We start from the raw sequence: 20,674 nt of genomic DNA on the forward strand, positions 1-20,674 counted from the left end.
ACACCGTTTCCCTTTAAAGATGACTATATACAATCTAAGGATTCATGCTGCAGATTCAACATGTAATGTCTATTGTAATCATTATTGCAGATTTGAATTGTAAATTTGGTATGTAAGATTTCAACGCAGTCCATGCAGCAATTAAAATGTAAATATGTTGAACTTCTTTTGCATCATACGCAGCCAACCGTGCTTCTCGTAGATGCAGGGGAAATACAACAAACTAAACCCAAACATCAGTTCTAAAGAAATGAGTTTTGAATCTAAATTTAAAAGTGCATAGCTCTGTCTCAGAGAGGTCCCCCCTCACTAGAGGCACGAGACAGGGATGTGCCTTAATCCCCCTCCTGTATGCAATTGCAATTGAGCCTCTGGCAGCCAGGATACAAAGTAGCCCGGAGATATTAGGTATACGCTATGGGCAAGTCGAAAAGAAAGTAAATTTATATGCGGATAATGTTCTGCTTACCATCACAAAACCTCAATACTTGCCCTCCTGAAGCTTATTGCTGAGTACGGTGCAGTCTCAGGCTATAAACTCAACGTCACAAAGTCAGATATCATGCCTCAGTCCACGATTTCAGGAAGACCTCCATCCAATGTCTCCCCCTTCAGGTGGTACCCCTCCCAAATCAAGTACCTCAGGGTGAATATCACTTACAACCTAGCGGATCTCTTCAAAGAGAACTCCCCCCCCCCCCTTCTTTTGGAGATTGAGACCTTCCAAGCCATTTGGGACGATATCCTGCTGTCACTCTCCAATCGGGTCCACTTGGTCAAAATGATGACTCTTCCAAAGGCCCTCTACCATCTCAGGATGATCCCGACCAAGATAATTCAGAAATTCTTCAGTAAGCTCCGCTCCCTCGTATCCTCCTTTGTCTGGGGCCACAAGGTGGCCAGGATCGACAACGATATCTTAACTCAAGTACTACTTATCGGGAGGCCTCCTCATGGTCAAGCATTGTCTCAATAAGAACAGATGAGGCTCCTGGAAGAAGTGGGAAGAGGCATCAGTATCCCCTGTAGCCTTGAAGGTATAGTCCACTCGCATCCTAGGGATAAGCACTCGGATTTTAAACCACTATCCTAGGTCAACACAACCCTCTGGATCCTGAGAAATTGACTGATCCCTATCACCTTTGGCCTCCAGCGACTCTATGTGGGATAATCCATCCCTCAGAATTGGGGGCAAGGGGGTCAAGAGGGTGGGTGATCTCTCATCTGATTCAGGGTGTTGGACACTCTCCAAAACATTAGAAAGCGACATTACATCCCTAATAGCGATTTTTTTTTCAAATGTATCTAGATCAGGGACTCTATTAACAAGGCAAGGGATGTTGACCTCCGAAAGATCCCCTCCCCGATATGGGTATGGCTAACTGAAGAGAAGACCCACTATAAAATCTCTGAGGCATACCAACTCCTGCTCCTGGGTTCTAACGAGGTGAGACCAAAAAGCAGATCGCTTTCGGAGGGGGCGCTGGGCTGCCCGTTCCCATCAGAGTCTTGGAAACTAATTTGGCACAACCCCTGGCAAGGTCTAAGATTCCTCCCTCTCAGGACGATTCAATTTAAGTTCCTTCATAGCACATATCTCACGAATCAACGGAGGGCTAAATTTTTCCACACCATATCCCCAGACTACCCTAGGTGCCCACCGGCACCATCCAAACATACATTCACAACTTCTGGGAGTGTTCCACCATCAGGATATTCTATGATAAAATAACTGATCTGTACAACGCGATGCCTGGCACCGAGATACAACTTAGCCTTGAAACCTCCGTCCTAGGCCTTAAATCCCAAGGTATCACCAGGCACCAACACACCCTTCTCCAAGCAATTAATATTTCGGTTAGAAAAACAATGCTGAGCTCCTGGAAGAATCATGGGGCCCCTCATTAACCCTCTGGCATAACTCCCTATTTGCCCTAGCAGCTTTAGAACACCTCAGTCGGAAACTGAGGAATAGGGAAGTGAAGTTCACACAGATCTGGGGTTCCCTCGTGAATGCCACTCCAGAGACCCCGAGTTTACTTGATTGAAATTTAAATTTGACTGACTCCCCCCCCCCCTTTTCCCCTTCCTTCCCTGAAGAAAAGGGATCTGACGCACGTACCACATAATGCTACAGTCCTACATGTCCACGTTGGTTGTCTGTCCGAGCTGCCTATTCTGCTATGCACCACTCACCCATGTGTAGTGGGTTATTTTATGGAGATGGAGACGTTGAGATCGAGGCAACACGGTATGTTTATTTTTAACTACGGCAACTCCCTTACGCCCCCTATCTAGGGAGGTATGGCCTCCGGGATATTGTGACCTAAACACTGCCCCTGCTCACTCTCAGCCTGCCAATTATTCGTGTCCTAGGGGAGGCTATCTGACCCGACCCAGCCAAGGTATGGGTCCCGACCACTGGTCCCAGCTCGGCCCAGTCCTGAGAAGGACGTCGGGCTCGAGGTCCCAGGGTCCTAGTCTAGCTGGTCTTCAGCCTGCAGTCTTCATAACTCTGTCCTCAACTTGGCTAGAGACATGGGGGTGGTCTTACCTGTGTGTGATGAAGACATCCAAACGTACCGGTGGGCCACCAGATGTTTTCAGGCCCATGAAAATCTAGAGCGTTGGTCTCAGATCGTGAATGGGGGACCCCAGCCGAGATGGGGAACCGAAGGGATGGTCGCCGAGCAAAGTGGTGGTTGTTCCGGCCGACGATGCATCTTCGGTGGGGGACGGCGCTGCTGTGGTACCGCATTAGAATCGGAGACAGGGGGATGCTGCGCGCCATCGATGGAGCTGGAGACCACGTCAACGTGAGGACTGGATGGCGCAGAGGCTACCTTTGGCCTGTTTCCACTGCGGCCAGCCGGGGCACTTCGCGAGGGGGTGCCAGAATCATCCTCCGACACTGACTGCTGCTCTGGCGCCCGCTGCCCCTTCGAAGGCTCAACCTCAATCCCAACAGGCGAGTCGGTACACATCAGACACCTGACCCATTTTGCAATCTCAGACATCTGATAATTCGGGGTTAACTCGCTTTCAGCATAACTCATACATTGGCACCGGGCTTCAGGGTTCGGCTGCGCAGGAGTGGCCTTGCCCGAGGACACAGTGGTGGAAATTGGCGCGTTGCATGGTTGCAGCGGTTGAGGATTCTTCGGCGGTGTCGGGTTCGGTGCAGGGAGTAGAGGTGCATGTCTTGGTGGACACGGGAGCTTTGGCTACCATTATTTCAGACGTTATATTTCATTGTTGTCGATTCCGGCTCATCAAATGCTTGTGTAGTGGCAAATGGTGGGAGCATGGGCATCATTGGCCAGGTGAATGCCCGCATCATAATTGGCGAAGTGGCTGTGCTTGGGTACCGATTTCCTTAAGAGGATTCCCATCAAAATTCTCATTGACCAGGGTTGTTTGGAAATGCCGTCTGGTCAATTTTTTTTTTTGTGCCATCGTCACAACCACATTTGGCAGGATGCGTCACGGTACAAGCCCTTGTTGATGTTGCGGTGGAGATCCCGCCAGGATCCCAGATGCTTGTACCGCTACGCTATCGTTAGGAAATTAAAAGTGTTGATTCAGCAGCTGGGGTCCTTTTGACCCCGTCGAATACGATGACCTGTGGACTGGCACTAGTTGGTGCACAGACGGTCCTTTGCTCCGACCAGGTCCCATTCCTGCAAGTTCTTAACGTGGACTCGGTTGCGGTGGTGGTTCAGGCGGGTACGGTGTTGGCTCACGCCACCACTGTATTTCGTGAACATTATGTTGTTACGCAGCAGATTGTTGTGGGTGCTATTGACCACGTTGGGGTGACAGATGAGATGTGGGCTGAAGCTCTGTATCAGGAGAATTCTCAGTTGTTTCCCGAGCAACGGAACGACCTGCGGTTGCTCTTGTGCGAATTCTCTGACGTTTTCAGTAAGAGTGAATTTGATATCGGTCGGACCTCCCTGTTGCATCACCGTGTTGACACAGAGGAGGCCGGCCCTATTAATCAGAACTCGTACTGTTTGAGCCCAGTGGTAAATGAACGTGTACAATGGGCGGTCGACGACATGTTGGCCGCCGATATTTTTTCTCCATCTAATAGCCCTTGGGGAGCGCCCGTCGTGCTTGTTAAGGAGAAGGACGGTAGTCTTAGATTTTATGTTGACTTCCGTAAGTTGAAGAAAGTTTCTGTGGCCGATGTGTACCCGCTCCCGCGCATGTACGACTCCCTGGATGCCTTGTCCGGTGCGCAGATTTACTCTACTCTCGATTTGTCTTCGGGGTTTGGCAACTTCCCCTTGACGATTCCTCAAAGCTTAAAACCGCGTTCCACACGCCCCAGGGACTCTTTCAGTTTAAGTGCCTTCCGATGGGCTTGAATTCGGCTCCGGCCACCTTCGAGCGACTCATGGAACTCGTCTTGATGGGCCTGCAGTGGGACTCTGGTCTCATTTATTTGGACGATGTTATTCTGTTCAGCCGCACTTTTGACGAACATCTCCTACATCTGCATTCCATTTTCGCTAGGATGCGCTCAGTCAATCTGAAATTTAAGCTGGTGAAATGTAATTTATTACAAAATTCAGTGCACTATTTGGATTATATTGTTAGTGCTGAGGGCATCACCATGGATCCGTAAAAAAAAAGGTATGTGTGCGCGAGTGGCCGACCTCCAAGTGTGTGGGTAATATCCGCAATTTCATTGGGTTTGCATCATACTACCATAAGTTCGTGTCGCAATTTGCTGTGGTCGCCAAACCCTTGCATGCTTTGACGGCTAAGAATCAAAGATTCTGGTGGGGTCTGGAGGAAGAGGCTGAGTTTTTAGCCCTTCGTATCCAGATTTCTCCCCGCCATTTATCCTGGACACTGACGCGAGTGACACGGTAATAGGCGCCGTTTTGTCTCACGTTTAAAACGGGGTTGAGAAGGTGGTCGCGTATGGCAGCCATGTCCTCTCCCCCGCGGAACGTCGTTATTGTGTCACTCAGAGGAAATTATTGGCCATTGTTTATTTCATCCGACAATAGAGGCCTTATCTCTACGGCAGGGAATTTGTTGTTTGTACAGATCACGCGGCCCTCCAGAATTCCCTGAAAGTCGAACAACCTTCTGGCCAACTTTCGCATTGGCTTGAAATATTTCCGCATGATATATCATAAGGGTGCTCGACATTGTAACGCAGATGCCTTGTCCCAGTTGCCTCAATCGCCTCGTTGTCCATGTTCATCGGGGGCGGGCCATTGTAGACTCTCCATGTTGCAGCCAGCTGCCGTTATGTCTGTGGTTGCTGGTTCGGAGCCCCCTGGCCCGATTGCACCGGTTGATAGCGTGTTGCAGCTTGCACGTTTTGCTTGGGTGCACGAGCAGCTGAATGACAATTCCTTAGGGGTCTTGCGGGGTCGCGCGCAAAATTCACGGGAAACTATCGCGTCAGCTGATGGGCCCCGATTGATTCTTCATGATGGCCTTTTGATGTAGAGAGAGGATATGTTGGATCGCTGGCGGCTTGTCATCCCCACCGCTCTCCGGGGTGACTTGGTTCGCGCACTGCACGAGGATCATCTGTTGTACTTTGGTGTCCAGAAGTCCCTCTTGACACTACAGTGTGACTATTATAGGCCGGGGATGACAGCTGATGTCTCCAGATGGATCCAAGGATGTGTTGAATGTGCGCCCAGGAAACCGCCGCAGCGGAAGTCACATCCGCCGCTGCAATCCATTACGGGTTCACGTATCAACGAATTGGTGGCGCTCGATATCTTTGGACCCTTTTGGGCTACTCCACAAAGGAAGACATTTATTTTAGTGGGGGTTGAATATTTTCCCGATGGCCTATGGTCTGACCAGTCGGCGGCCTCCATTGCGGAGGCGTTTTTGTACGGTTATATGATGGACAAGTGAGCCCCGAAGCAAATTCTCACAGACAAGGGGCGCAATTTTTCGTCTAAATTGCTGCGTGAGGTTTGCGACGCTTTGTGTACGAGGAAAATTAGGACATTGCCATACCACCCACAGATGAATGGGATGGTGGAGCGCCTGAATAGAACTTTGACCTCCATGCTCTGTCAGGCAGTCGACGCTGGGCAGATGGATTGGGATTTGCATGTGCCGAGTGTGCTTGCTGCGTATAGGATGTATGGGAGAGAGAATGTGCCCCCTATAGGTACCCAATTGGGTTCGTCACTGTATAAAGGGAAGTCCAGATTGTTTGAGCATGTGCAAAATTCCCTACAGCGCATTTCTACGGCTCGAGAGGCGGCCAGAGTTAACGCTGCCAAAACACAGGCGCGCAATGAACGTAATGGGGAAGCGGGATCACATGTTGCCGTGGTCCATCGGCGACAAAGCATGGTTGCATTGCTCCCAGGTGCCGGTTGGTACATCTCCTAAGTTACATAAGCCCTGGCAAGGACCCGTGGAAGTGGTCGAGGTGAAACGGCCACAATGTGTGCGTATCCGGGTGGGCCGTCGCCGTTGGTTTGTCCATCCTTCTCGGTTGAAGCCGTTTGTTCATCCACATATCACCTCTTCATCTCCAACGATTGGCTTGCCGGTGTCTGATGTGTCCAACGGTTTGGGGTTGATGCGTTCAGAGCGCGTGTGTTGGAAGGACTGTGTCATGCCGTCCACAGCACCCGGGCCTGTGACCGTGGATGGGGCTCAGAACCTTGCCGGGATCGAGGATGCGCCTGCTGCTGCTGACCCTGCTGCTCTTGTGCCTCCTGTGTCGCAGTCCGCGCCTTCGGTCGATCTGGTGGTTGGGGCGCCGCCCGAGCGGGAGCAGGAGGCCGTCCCCGCTGATGGACCAGCGTGGCGGACTCAGTCCAGATGCTTGCGGTTCTGTTGATCCTTGCTCTGGAGTGCTCGGGAATGTCAGCGGAACCCGCTGTGTGATAAACCATGTGTGTAGTCTGTAATGTAAGTGCAAAAAGGAGACTGGAATACATTGATTTGATGAAGCCAGATTGTAGAATTAGTGGCACTTAAAGAAAGCAACACGCAATGTGTTCGTCGCAAACGCGTTAGTGTTTCAGAAACATACAATAATTTGCAACAGCACCTACAGTATGCCAACTCAAAATCCCTTTATCTATTTACTTTCCCATTTAGGGCAGTGTTATTGATGAACGTGTTGAGATTGTGTGTATTTGGGCTTGTGTGCATCTCCCAACGCAGCGTCACAAAAAGGTGTTTAATTTAAGCGTACATCATTTTAAAAGCAGAAGTCAATGGAACATGACTGCTAGCAGATGACACAGGTGGTGTAAATCCTGACACCTGACCCTCCATAGGCTGATATTGAAAAAAAGACACAAAAGCCACGGGCTATGCAAATGTTACATAAGTTCACCTGCACCTTAAATCACATGAACATTGCACCAAATGTTATTCACTATATATGCTAAAGTGTATGAAATGTCGGTTTGTAGGTCACGGCTGATTAATTATTGGTGCTAAATTAAAGCCAGTGCTGTGATTGTGGCTGCGAAACATAGGTGATGGGGGGTGCATCATCAACGCATGCCGGCTCCGTTGTTTCCATGAAGGAACTGTAGGTCTTCACTCAGTGCTGCCAGGAGCTACGTTGTGGCCTAATAACAAACATCTAGAGTCATAATTCTGGAGTTGGTCTTCAAACAACGCTATTTATATGAATAAAAAGTGTGCTGTACTTTCCGCTTCCCCCCCCCTCTCCAACCATTATATAAACGGAGTGGTAGCTCCTGCAATCTCTCATTTACTTGATACAGCTGTCGTGGCTGTGACGGTTCCACCTGAAGACGGAAGCTTGTGTTGCCTCCGAAACGTCGTGATTTTTATTTTATTTTACTTTTATTAATTTTAATGTTTTACCGACGTGACTTTACCGAAACAACCTAAGAATGTGAATCCTTGCAGTCACGAAAGCTTCAAATCTAGAGCTATTTATGTAACAAACAGAAGAAGTTACACTTCTTAAGCTCGCCACCTTGCATCAAGTTCCTTTCTCTTTTAATTTTGCTCGCTGTCTCTGTGATACTGTACAGTGCCAAAGAAGTCCAACATACCTCGTTGGTAAAACTAAATAACCTTATATACCTTAGCAAGCTCCTGTTTTTTGGAGATAGCCTACCCAGAGGATGCAATTCCCAGACACCCTGGCCTTACTTGTATATCTACGTTTCTTCTGCTGTGACTGTTAAAATGGGTTCAATAAAAATAAAATAACATCTACAGTGAGGGAAAAAAGTATTTGATCCCCTGCTGATTTTGTACGTTTGCCCACTGACAAAGAAATGATCAGTCTATAATTTTAATGGTAGGTTTATTTGAACAGTGACAGACAGAATAACAACAACAAAATCCAGAAAAACGCATGTCAAAAATGTTATAAATTGATTTGCATTTTAATGAGGGAAATAAGTATTTGACCCCCTCTCAATCAGAAAGATTTCTGGCTCCCAGGTGTCTTTTATACAGGTAAAGAGCTGAGATTAGGAGCACACTCTTAAAGGGAGTGTTCCTAATCTCAGTTTGTTACCTGTATAAAAGACACCTGTTCACAAAATCAATCAATCAATTAGATTCCAAACTCTCCACCATGGCCAAGACCAAAGAACTCTCCGAGGATGTCAGAGATATGATTCTAGACCTACACAAGGCTGGAATGGGCTACAAGACGATCGCCAAGCAGCTTGGTGAGAAGGTGACAACAGTTGGTGCGATTATTCGCAAATGGAATAAACACAAAATAACTGTCAATCTCCCTCGGCCTGGGGCTCCATGCAAGATCTCACCTCGTGGAATTGCAATGATCATGAGAACGGTGAGGAATCAGCCCAGAACTACACGGGAGGATCCTGTCAAAGATCTCAAGGCAGCTGGGACCATAGTCACCAAGAAAACAGTTGGTAACACACTACGCCGTGAAGGACTGAAATCTTGCAGCACCCACAAGATCCCCCTGCTCAAGAAAGCAATATACATGCCCGTCTGAAGTTTGCCAATGAACATCTGAATGATTCAGAGGACAACTGGGTGAAAGTGTTGTGGTCAGATGAGACCAAAATGGAGCTCTCATTGGCATCAACTCAACTCGCCGTGTTTGGAGGAGGAATGCTGCCTATGACCCCAAGAACACCATCCCGACCGTCAAACATGGAGGTGGAAACATTATGCTTTGGGGGTGTTTTTCTGCTAAGGGGACAGGACAACTTCACCGCATCAAAGGGACGATGGACGGGGCCATGTACCGTCAACTCTTGGGTGAGAACCTCCTTCCCTCAGCCAGGGCATTGAAAATGGGTCGTAGATGGGTAGTCCAGCATGACAATGACCCAAAACACACGGCCAAAGCAACAAAGGAGTGGCTCAAGATGAAGCACATTAAGGTCCTGGAGTGGCCTAGCCAGTCTCCAGACCTTAATCCCATAGAAAATATGTGGAGGGAGGTGAGGGTTCGAGTTGCCAAACGTCAGCCTCGAAACCTTAATGACTTGGAGAAGATCTGCAAAGAGGAGTGGGACAAAATCCCTCCTGAGATGTGTGCAAACCTGCTGGCCAACTATAAGAAACGTCTGACCTCTGTGATTGCCAACAAGGGTTTTGCCACCAAGTACTAAGTCATGTTTTGCAGAGGGGTTAAATATTTATTTCCCTCATTAAAATGCAAATCAATTTATAACATTTTTGACATGCGTTTTTATGGATTTTGTTGTTGTTATTCTGTCTGTCACTGTTCAAATAAACCTACCATTAAAATTATAGACTGATCATTTCTTTGTCAGTGGGCAAACGTACAAAATCAGCAGGGGATCAAATACTTTTTTCCCTCACTGTAGCTAGACCACCCTGCCGTGAAGATGAACAAACGTAAATACGGAGACTTCGGCAACGAGAGGCTGCTCGCGTAACTCACCTCACAGAATTAGGCCAAAAGGCGTCCTCTGGTCTAAGACCGTTTGAGACGAGGCTCAAAAGAAAACTGTCTGGTGTGGACCAATCAGTTTCAAGGACAATGTGAGCTGTTGGAGTCTGACCCAGACTCTGTTAAAAGTTCTGAAACAACTACAGTTGCCTGCTGGAGGATACACGCTGCATTTGTATTCATCTATGAAGCTGAAACATATGGCTAATACAACGTAGAGGGACACTTTATATTAACTCTGGCTAGATTGTACTTGCTGTCATCTGCAGACACTAATTAACGTTAAAATGCCTCATTTGTGATTGGATTTAACGGTGCCATAAGTTCTCATGTGTGCCGACACGCGATAGACTGAAACATTATTTTCTCAAACTAAGTTTCACGCTTCAAAGCAGGTCTCTATTCTCACAGCTTAGCATATGCTCTTCTCTGTCGAAAGTCAACGGCTGTTGCCTTAAATGTCTTATCTTGGCACTGATACCATTTTATAAATTTTCACTCAGGAAGGCTTTAAAGGTAGCCGGAATAGCCAATGAGTCACTGTAAAAACTCTGTCAAGGTATGCACATAGAATGTATCAATGAAGTATGAGCGATGAAGGTGCAGCCCTGAAAGTGCTTGCTAATGCCTCAGCTGGTAGAAGGGGTCTTCACTAAAGAGAGCTCTAGAGGGTGTTTTGCCATGTCTTCCATGCTGGCCAGACGTCTTAGAAGAGGTGGGAGCAACCACACTTGAACTCACCACACGCAACCTGTGGTGTTCCCATTTGTACTGCTGGGTGGACAGAGATGGGGGAGGGGGCCGGGGGGGGGGGAACTCGCTCCGTCGTTTCAACTGCCGCGCCAGGAGATCTAATCGGTGCTGGCGACCTCAGTATTGTAAGTCGAGTGAGCAAAGTGTTACACCACTGTGGCGACCTGGCCACAAATGATAGCTCAAGGAAGTGACTTACCACGTGGACATTTATAGCAGCAGCCAAATATTCTGAACGCCATGTTAATTCGAAATGTGGTCGGAAACACCGGAGGACCCGGAGAAAAATTCACCCAACGATCCAAGGAACATGAAAGTTTAACCCTGCTTTGGGGCCGTCCAAAAATGACGTCACGCGATTTTGGACGAATTTTGACCCCCCCCCCCCCTTCGTCACACGACGTCACAAAAAGTCAGACCCCCCCCCTCAAATATGACGTCACAAAGCTCTGCCCCCCCCCCCCCAAATATAAAACATGCTTCAAATCACTTTAAACTATTGTCATTGTAGTGCATATTTAATGTAGCGCTGCACTCTAATGTTGTAGGAGAAAACATTAAAAGTATATTTAATTAAGTAGAACGTGTTGTCTTTTTATTTAAAGTTGTGCATTTTGATGTGACATCACATTTCTCAAACCCCCCCTCCCTCGTCACACATCGTCACAAATTTTTGACCCCCCCCCCCCTTATTTATGGACGGCCCCTTTAGCTCCAGAGATCTAAAGAGATCGGGTACGTTTCATGCGATTTAGCCTTTGGTAGAATGTTAATCTTTGGTAAATTAACCTTATTGCGGTACCCCGGGGTACCATAGTACCCCAGCTCTCGCATAATGTCCGCGATGCAGTCATTTTCAGTCTGTTGATGGTCGGCGATGTGGCAATCGACTCATCTCGACGAGTTATACGCGATGCACCACTACGGTGCGTACGAGCATTCAGGGTTTCAGCACAATCGTCCTCGCTACATTTCGACATTGCGGAGTAGCACTGATTTCGGATTGATTGGTACCCCAGTCGCGGAATTAAGTACACCCCTGGAAAAAATAGTGTCCCAGAAATAAAATATTTAATTGCCTCGGCCATTTTGTATTATTTGGTACCCTGGTGTACCGCCATTAGGATCAAATAGAGCTTACACCGCCTCCTATGAAGTGTTAGCGCTCATCATTTCTGAATTCAGCGTGCACAATTAAGCCGTGGATATCTCTCGTCAATGGCAGTGAGGCGTAATAGCACACTTTGTGATGCACGCGCTGTGTCGTCGTATTACCTTTTGCAGCGCAACCCATCGCTGTGACTAATGGAACATGCAAACCACATGTCTCCTCCATGTATGGAACAATCGCAGAAATTAAGCTTTGCAATGCCTCTTCATTTTTCCGAATGCTCCTTCCCAGTACAATAATGAACACAATTTCATTAAAATGAACGGGTGTTCTTAATGGAATACTGCTCCCCCCTGCAACACATTAATGATCAGCCTCCCTTGTCCAAATCTCTTGAAGGTTCCTGCTGTAGTTTTAATAATTAATTCCAGCACTCCCTTATTTCTCTCCTGTATGCTCAATACACCAAGCTCTCAACACCTCACACTAAACATATATTCTGGAGTCTCGTTATTTACGCTAAACCTATTTGTATATAAAAAAAAACATAATTTATATTCTGATTCTCCTGTCATCCATGTACAGTTGAAAGCATGGACAAGTTTTTTCAAGCGAATGCCTATTGGTTTGTGCAGGCATGAGGTGAACATATGGCAAACTTGCCACACACCTACGTATATTTGAAGCTATATTTGTGTAGTATAACACCGAAGGGAATGGGGAAATGCATGCTCAGGATTATTCTGAGAGGCAGAAAGAGGAACAACATGCAGGTTCATGACTTCTTCCAAACTGTTAAAACAAGTCGGTGGGCTTGGGCAGAACACACCACTTTGATGGCTGATGGTCCAAATTCATTATGGAGTGGCCGCCTAAAATAGAACGCGTCCATGAGGATGTTCACGAGCAGAGGGTGTGATGAAATCTGTTCGATTAGCATGTATCTGTGTTAATCGTGTGCAGGAGCTGGGTCGATGGTGGGGAGCGGGAGCGCAGTGGTTGGCGCACTGCGCTACGAACCCGGCCACCCGGGTTCAATTCCCGCTCTTGATCAACACTAGTGATGATTATTTGAACTGGTCCTGGGCATCTCCTAGGTCCACTCAGTCTCAAATGAGTACCCTGGTGCGGTGTGTAAACATTACAGCTCTGGAGACAAAGGTAGCCGAGCGTTGTGCTGGCCACCCGCCCCCTCGAGTGCTGTGCCAGCATTCATAGTTGCTACTTGCTAACAGCACTTGCACCTACCGTCTGTTACGGCTATACGGGAGATCTTTGTCTTTGGTATATCGCAGGATCGTCATATGTGGTGACCTGTAGGTGAATACGCTCACGATGCAGTGGATTTCCCATTCATGATGATGATGATAATAATAATAATAATGCCAATTTATAACGCACACTATTTTCACTTTCCCCGAAGGCAGTGACCCTGAGGGACGGAGCAGAGATCAGTTCCAAGTTAAAGTCAAATAAAAATGTGTTTTTTGAGAAGGCGCTTAAAGGCAGGTAAAGATACAGCGCTGTGAATGTGGAGGGGGATGGCGTTCCAGGTGGAGGGGCCGACAACAGAGAAACGACGCATGACGATCGCGGTCCTGACTCTCAATTTCGAGAATAACTCCAGGGTAGAACTGCGGAGAGTTCTGGTGGTGGTTTTGGAGCAGGGCGTCTGGAGGTCCGAGAGGTATGGAGGGGTAACCGGCCCTGTAGGCAGTGTAACAGAGGCAGGCAATTTCGAAGGTAATTTTGATGGGGATTGGGAGCCAGTGGAAGGCCCGGAGATCGAAGTCGGAGGTCAGACACAGTTGGTGGGAGGTGAGGACAGTGTGTGCGAGGTGGTTTTGTAGACGGAGTTTTTTTAGGCTTTTTGTTAGGACCGGGTGAGTACAGAGTTGCATTAGTCGAAGCGTGAACCGATGATGCTGCATGCTCGTGTGTTTGCGATGTCTGTAGTGATGAGTGGGAGGTTGAACTTTGTGACCTCTGGAATTGGAAGTTGAGTGTGCACGAACCATAACACCAAGGGCAGCATCCCACAGTGTTATGGTACAGCCGCGTGCCTCTCACTTAACGAGCGAGACACGCTCCATGAAAAATAGCTCGGGAAGCGAAAACTCGTGAGCAACGATGGTCGTCTTCCCATTGACGCACTCCCATGTCAAAATCTGAAATAGACGTTTGAGGCCAAACATTTTGCACTCTGGGAACAACATTTTTAACGTGAGAAAAGCATATATATAATACAAAAATAACGTAATAAAACATCAAATATAACACCGCACTTGAAGAACCACAGTGCAAGATTCCTCGTATAGCTTTCATAGACTTTTGGGGCAAACGCTGCTCGCGAGTACCTCTATAAAGGCTGATCTGGGCACACGAGGAGGTGGGTGGCCAGCACTACGCCCGGCTGCTTTTGTCTCCCTTGTGGCGATGTTTACACACCGCACCAGGTACGCTACTTATTTGAGGCTGAGTCGACCTAGAGGAAGCCCAGGACTGGTTCACTGGTGTTGGCTGTGAGCGCTCCCCACACCCACCCACTACAGTGCCACCACGAGGCCCCCTTTCTGCCACACGACCAAAGAGAGCTGTGAAACAAACAGCTGTGGGCCACCGTGCATCTCTGCTGCCAGGGGATGCATATTCATCGACCGGTGTCCACTCCATAAGTGGACATTTTTATCGTTTTGCGAACAAATGGGTCTAAATATTAATTGCTTGTGAGAGCGGATTGTGGTTGAAAGAACGCCCGTTAAGCGAGACGCCTGTATAATAATACAGTGAGGGAAAAAAGTATTTGATCCCCTGCTGATTTTGTACGTTTGCCCACTGACGAAGAAATGATCAGTCTATAATTTTAATGGTAGGTTCATTTGAACAGTGAGAGACAGAATAACAACAAAAAAATGCAGAAAACGCATGTCAAAAATGTTATAAATTGATTAGCATTTTAATGAGGGAAATAAGTATTTGACCCCCTCTCAATCAGAAAGATTTCAGGCTCCCAGGTGTCTTTTATACAGGTAACGAGCTCTGATTAGGAGTACACTCTTAAAGGGAGTGCTCCTAATCTCAGCTTGTTAACTGTATAAAAGACACCTATTCACTGAAGCAATCAATCAGTCAGATTCCAAACTCTCCACCATGGCCAAGACCAAAGAGCTCTCCAATGATGTCAGGGACAAGATTGTAGACCTACACAAGGCTGGAATGGGCTACAAGACCATCGCCAAGCAGCTTGGTGAGAAGGTGACAACAGTTGGTGCGATTATTCGCAAATGGAAGAAACACAAAAGAACTGTCAATCTCCCTCGGCCTGGGGCTCCATGCAAGATCTCACCTCGTGGAGTTACAATGATCATGAGAACGGTGAGGAATCAGCCCAGAACTACACGGGAGGATCTTGTCAATGATCTCAAGGCAGCTGGGATCATAGTCACCAAGAAAACAGTTGGTAACACACTACGCCGTGAAGGACTGAAATCCTGCAGTGCCCGCAAGGTCCCCCTGCTCAAGAAAGCACATATACATGCCCGTCTGAAGTTTGCCAATGAACATCTGAATGATTCAGAGGACAACTGGGTGAAAGTGTTGTGGTCAGATGAGACCAAAATGGAGCTATTTGGCATCAACTCATCTCGCCGTGTTTGGAGGAGGAAGAATGCTGCCTATGACCCCAAGAACACCATCCCCACCGTCAAACATGGAGGTGGAAACATTATGCTTTGGGGGTGTTTTTTTGCTAAGGGGACAGGACAACTTCACCGCATCAAAGGGACGATGGACGGAGCCATATACCGTCAAATCTTGGGTGAGAACCTCCTTCCCTCAGCCAGGGCATTGCAAATGGGTCGTGGATGGGTATTCCAGCATGAAAATGATCCAAAACACACGGCCAAGGCAACAAAGCAGTGGCTCAAGAAGAAGCACATTAAGGTCCTGGAGTAGCCTAGCCAGTCTCCAGACCTTAATCCCATAACAAATCTGTGGAGGAAGCTGAAGGTTCGAGTTCCCAAACGTCAGCCTCGAAACCTTAATGACTTGGAGAAGATCTGCAAAGAGGAGTGGGGCAAAATCCCTCCTGAGATGTGTGCAAACCTGGTGGCCAACTACAAGAAACGTCTGACCTTTGTGATTGCCAACAAGGGTATTCTTAGGTTCTTTTCGGTAAAGTCACGTAGGTAAAAACATTAAAAAGTAAAATAAAATAAAAATAAAAATCACGACGTTTCGGAGACAACACAAGCTTCCGTCTTCAGGTGGTACCGTCACAGCCACGACAGCTGTTATCAAGTAAATGAGAGATTGCAGGAGTTACCACTGCGTTTATATAATGGTTGGAGAAGGTGGTGGGGCAAGGGCCGCATACTTATTATTAATATGGTAAGGTGAGGCTTGAGACTAAGAATAGACTGCATAACAAAGGCTGAGCCTTTGTTATGGAGAGGTGCGGTTTGTGACTAAACCTGTAACAGGGAGACCACCACTAAACATGGTAAAACAGTAATGGTTGTCTGTCAAATAAGATTGGCTAATAAGTGTAGTTAAATCTTTTTTGCATGGTTAATCACATCTTTCCAATGATTACTCAGTTTGTAACCGTCATCACGGTTGAAATTATGGAAGGAATGCCAACAAGGGTTTTGCCACCAAGTACGAAGTCATGTTTTGCAGAGGGGTCAATTACTTATTTCCCTCATTAAAATGCAAATCAATTCATAACATTTTTGACATGCGTTTTTCTGGATTTATTGTTGTTATTCTGTCTGTCACTGTTCAAATAAACCTACCATTAAAATTATAGACTGATCATTTCTTTGTCAGTGGGCAAACGTACAAAATCAGCAGGAGATCAAATACTTTTTTCCCTCACTGTAATTATTTAGGGATATTCACTCCGTGTCAGGTATTCATACCCTGGTGATATCACTAGAGGGTGCCATAGAGGTGCTCAGAAAACCGACGCTAATTCTTTCAAATTCATATTATTGACGCCTCCAAATAAGTTGGACAATCTGGGATTTGCAGTTGAGGAATTTAACTGCAAAACAACAATTTGTTCCTGATTATCAGCTAATCCGAGAATCTTGCGAACATACTAAATTCACCTGATCCGATTTTACAAATTATTTCAGATTCCATGTTGTCTGTGCATTTCCCACCACCATCACGTGACATAATTGACATGTTTATGAATTTTTGCGCAATTTATTAAAACGCTAAAAGTGTATATATATAACATGTTTTTACCGATTATATTTTTTGTTAACATTCCAATTATAAGGATGTAGAAATTAATGTTTAACCAATGAGAGTTATCTTAAATGTAATACATTCCAATCCAAATATACGAAATAAAATCTCAAAATGGGCATTTAACTAAGAAAATATGCTGGAAAAAAATAAATCCAAAAACTCATGCCTACTTCAATCCTACCCTTGTGTGCTAGTTTGCATATGTTAATTTGTATATGTTTTGGTTTGTGTGTGAGTGTTTGCGCGCGTGTGTGTGTTGGTTTGCGTGTGTTTTGATTTGTGTGTGTTGGTGTGTTTGTTTGTGTTTGCCTTCATGATGCAAAAAGCCGTGAGCCAGAGCAGCAATCGTTACCACAGGCGGTTGTAAATATTTACCGTTGCCACTTCTTGCACATGGCTAATTGTTGATTACGTGATTACATACATTATAAATGAAGGCTATTGCAAGATTCACTTGCAATACTGATGTAACAACTTATTTCGCAGTGTACGTAGCTAACTGTGCTAATCGGAGACGCGGGGGAAGGGCAACAAACTAAACACAAAAAAACAAGGTGTTGGCCCGTGAACTAGACGGGTGCCTCGGTGACCACTCACGTTTTTGAGGGCTTGCTGGATGTCGTAGCCCTGTGGCCAGGGCACCGGGGGGTTGGCGAGGCAGTCCCCAGCATTGTCCTTGCGGAACAGCTCAAAGCGGTCCTTGCGGAGGTTCTTGAAGGCCTCGCTGATCACCAGGATGCTGTCGTAGGTCAGCGCCGAAGTGAACTGTGGAAAGGGTGGCAAGAGAGTCGGGGCGACAACGACGCGACGCTTGGTGGAACGAAGTGTAAGTGGCACTCTATGTGGGAGAGCTATTATTTGCTATTTATTTTGTATTTTTTTTATTATTTACAGGAGCCCCTCAGCGAGGTTCAACCCAACGTGTGCAATTTCACACGTCCAATGAGGCACCGTGCAAGCAATGCGAGTCGACTCAAAAGTCTTCTTGCTCAAACGAGAGTAGGGTGGTGCTCCTCCTCTCCATGGCAGATTTGAGCCAGCAGTAGAGATTTCGCAACTCCGATTGCGATGGCTGGCCTTTTTATATGGCATCCATAATCAGAATATTCATTTAAACTGGAGGAACCCGATGAACTATACAGCTCTTTTTCACAGATGTCCAGTCGGGGCGAGTCATCCAATCGTGGCTTCCCTCTGGTACTCATTTCCTTGATTGTGATTATCATTTCATTGCTCATCCCGACTGGGATTGTACTTACAGTAAAGTCTGAACTGGTCCGGGACCCCCCCCCCCCCCCATTCACCAACTCAGATTGACCAGAGTGGTGAAGTATGTTCAATCTATCCCCATGGCCGACACGGCATGAGGAGAGTACTTTCACTGCAAAGGACTGGGCAAAGGGCTGTAATTTTTTTTACTTGTTACAGCGCAGGAGCTTTGAGAGAAAATCATTGTACATGCTGGAAACCCGTGTGGCATAGCCACGTACAGTGAGGGAACAAAGTATTTGATCCCCTGCTGATTTTGTACGTTTGCCCACTGACAAAGAAATTATCAGTCTATAATTTTAATGGTAGGTTTATTTGAACAGTGAGAGACAGAATAACAACAACAAAATTCAGAAAAACGCATGTAAAAAATGTTATAAGTTGATTTGCATTTTAATGAGGGAAATAAGTATTTGACCTCTGCGAAACATGACTTAGTACTTGGTGGCAAAACCCTTGTTGGCAATCACAGAGTTCAGACGTTTCTTGTAGTTGGCCACAAGGTTTGCACACATCTCAGGAGGGATTTGTCCCACTCCTCGTTGCAGATCTTCTTCAAGTCATTGAGGTTTCGAGACTGACGTTTGGAAACTCGAACCTTCAGCTCCCTCCACAGATTTTCTATGGGATTAAGGTCTGGAGACCACTCCAGGACCTTAATGTGCTTCTTCTTGAGCCACTCCTTTGTTGCCTTGGCCGTGTGTTTTGGGTCATTGTCATGCTGGAATACCCATCCATGACCTATTTTCAATGCCCTGGCTGAAGGAAGGAGGTTCTCACCCAAGATTTGACGGTACATGGCCCCGTCCATTGTCCCTTTGATGCGGTGAAGTTGTCCTGTCCCCTTAGCAGAAAAACGCCCCCAAAGCATAATGTTTCCACCTCATAGGCAACATTCCTCCTCCTCCAAACACGGCGAGTTGAGTTGATGCCAATGAGAGCTCCATTTTGGTCTCATCTGACCACAACACTTTCACCCAGTTGTCCTCTGAATCATTCAGATGTTCATTGGCTTTCTTGAGCAGGGGGACCTTGCGGGCGCTGCAGGATTTCAGTCCTTCACGGCGTAGTGTGTTACCAACTGTTTTCTTGATGCCTATGGTCCCAGTTGCCTTGAGATCATTGACAAGAGCCTCCCGTGTACTTCTGGGCTGATTCCTCACCGTTCTTATGATCATTGCAACTCCACGAGGTGAGATCTTGCATGGAGTCCCAGGCCGAGGGAGATTGACAGTTCTTTTGTGTTTCTTTCATTTGCGAATAATCGCACCAACTGTTGTCACCTTCTCACCAAGCTGCTTGGCCATGGTCTTGTAGCCCATTCCAGCCATGTGTAGGTCTACAATCTTGTCCCTGACATCCTTGGAGAGCTATTTGATCTTGGCCATGGTGGAGAGCTTGGAATCTGATTGATTGATTGCTTCTGCGAACAGGTGTCTTTTATACAGGTAACAAGCTGAGATTAGGAGCACTCCCTTTAAGAGTGTGCTCCTAATCTCAGCTCGTTACCTGTATAAAAGACACCTGGGAGCCAGAAATCTTTCTGATTGAGAGGGGGTCAAATACTTATTTCCCTCATTAAAATGCAAATCAATTTATAAAATTTTTGACTTGCGTTTTTTCTGGATTTTGTTGTTATTCTGTCTCTCACTGTTCAAATAAACCTACCACTAAAATTATAGACTGATCATTTCTTTGTCAGTGGGCAAACGTACAAAATCAGCAGGGGATTAAAACCTTTTTTTCCCTCACTGTATAAACTATGAGCTGACGTGCGAGTATAAATACCCGCGCGCCCATCTGAAATTAAATAAGGATGGCCACTCATGTAAACAGCTAAATGATGGTCATTTTATGATAGCGGTGTGAAAAAGCCCGTTGGGGAGACATCCAACGAAGTTCTGTGCCTATCTCTTTCCAAAATTGCTCCTCAGGCATTATAGGAGGTCCCAAATGTCTTCTGGCGTTTCTGGAAAGATGTCTGTTCATGCCTCTGTATCAAATCGCACTTTTGGGATACTATTAGCGAGAACAACACAAGATTGATTCTGCTTGTCCAAAATGCTATTTTCCTTCCTTGCATGATAAAAAAATGTACGGCAGCATTAATTAAATAAATTATTCTCAACGCTGACAATGTACAATTCTTAAAATATGATGCTGTCTTGGGAAGAAATATTTTGATTCAAACACACGTGTTTTAAGTGTTATCGGAGGACACTGCTTACAACTAATGTACAGTAATGCTTTAGTTCACATATCCCCCATGATAATGTAATTTGCACATATATTTTTTCGGATGATGTTCATTGCACAGCTAAAGCACTTTACAGTTAATTTAAGTGGCAATATAAATCTTTATTTCATGCAACGTG

At 46.4% G+C, this 20,674-nt stretch overlaps 1 protein-coding gene across 2 annotated transcripts in view; it reads right to left on the reverse strand.

The window, feature by feature from the left end:
• Window positions 1-20,674, reverse strand: part of LOC144722603 (glutamate receptor 2-like) — a 214,702-nt gene that overhangs the window by 50,730 nt on the left and 143,298 nt on the right. For both annotated transcript variants that reach the window (XM_078600826.1, XM_078600828.1), the window contains exon 7: window positions 17,628-17,795. In XM_078600826.1, coding sequence (XP_078456952.1) covers window positions 17,628-17,795 — 168 coding nt within the window. The remainder of the gene's footprint in view (window positions 1-17,627; window positions 17,796-20,674) is intronic.

The sequence above is a fragment of the Lampetra planeri genome, chromosome 15 (genome assembly GCF_965212315.1).
Source record: "Lampetra planeri chromosome 15, kcLamPlan1.2.h2, whole genome shotgun sequence".
Taxonomy (NCBI): domain Eukaryota; kingdom Metazoa; phylum Chordata; class Hyperoartia; order Petromyzontiformes; family Petromyzontidae; genus Lampetra; species Lampetra planeri.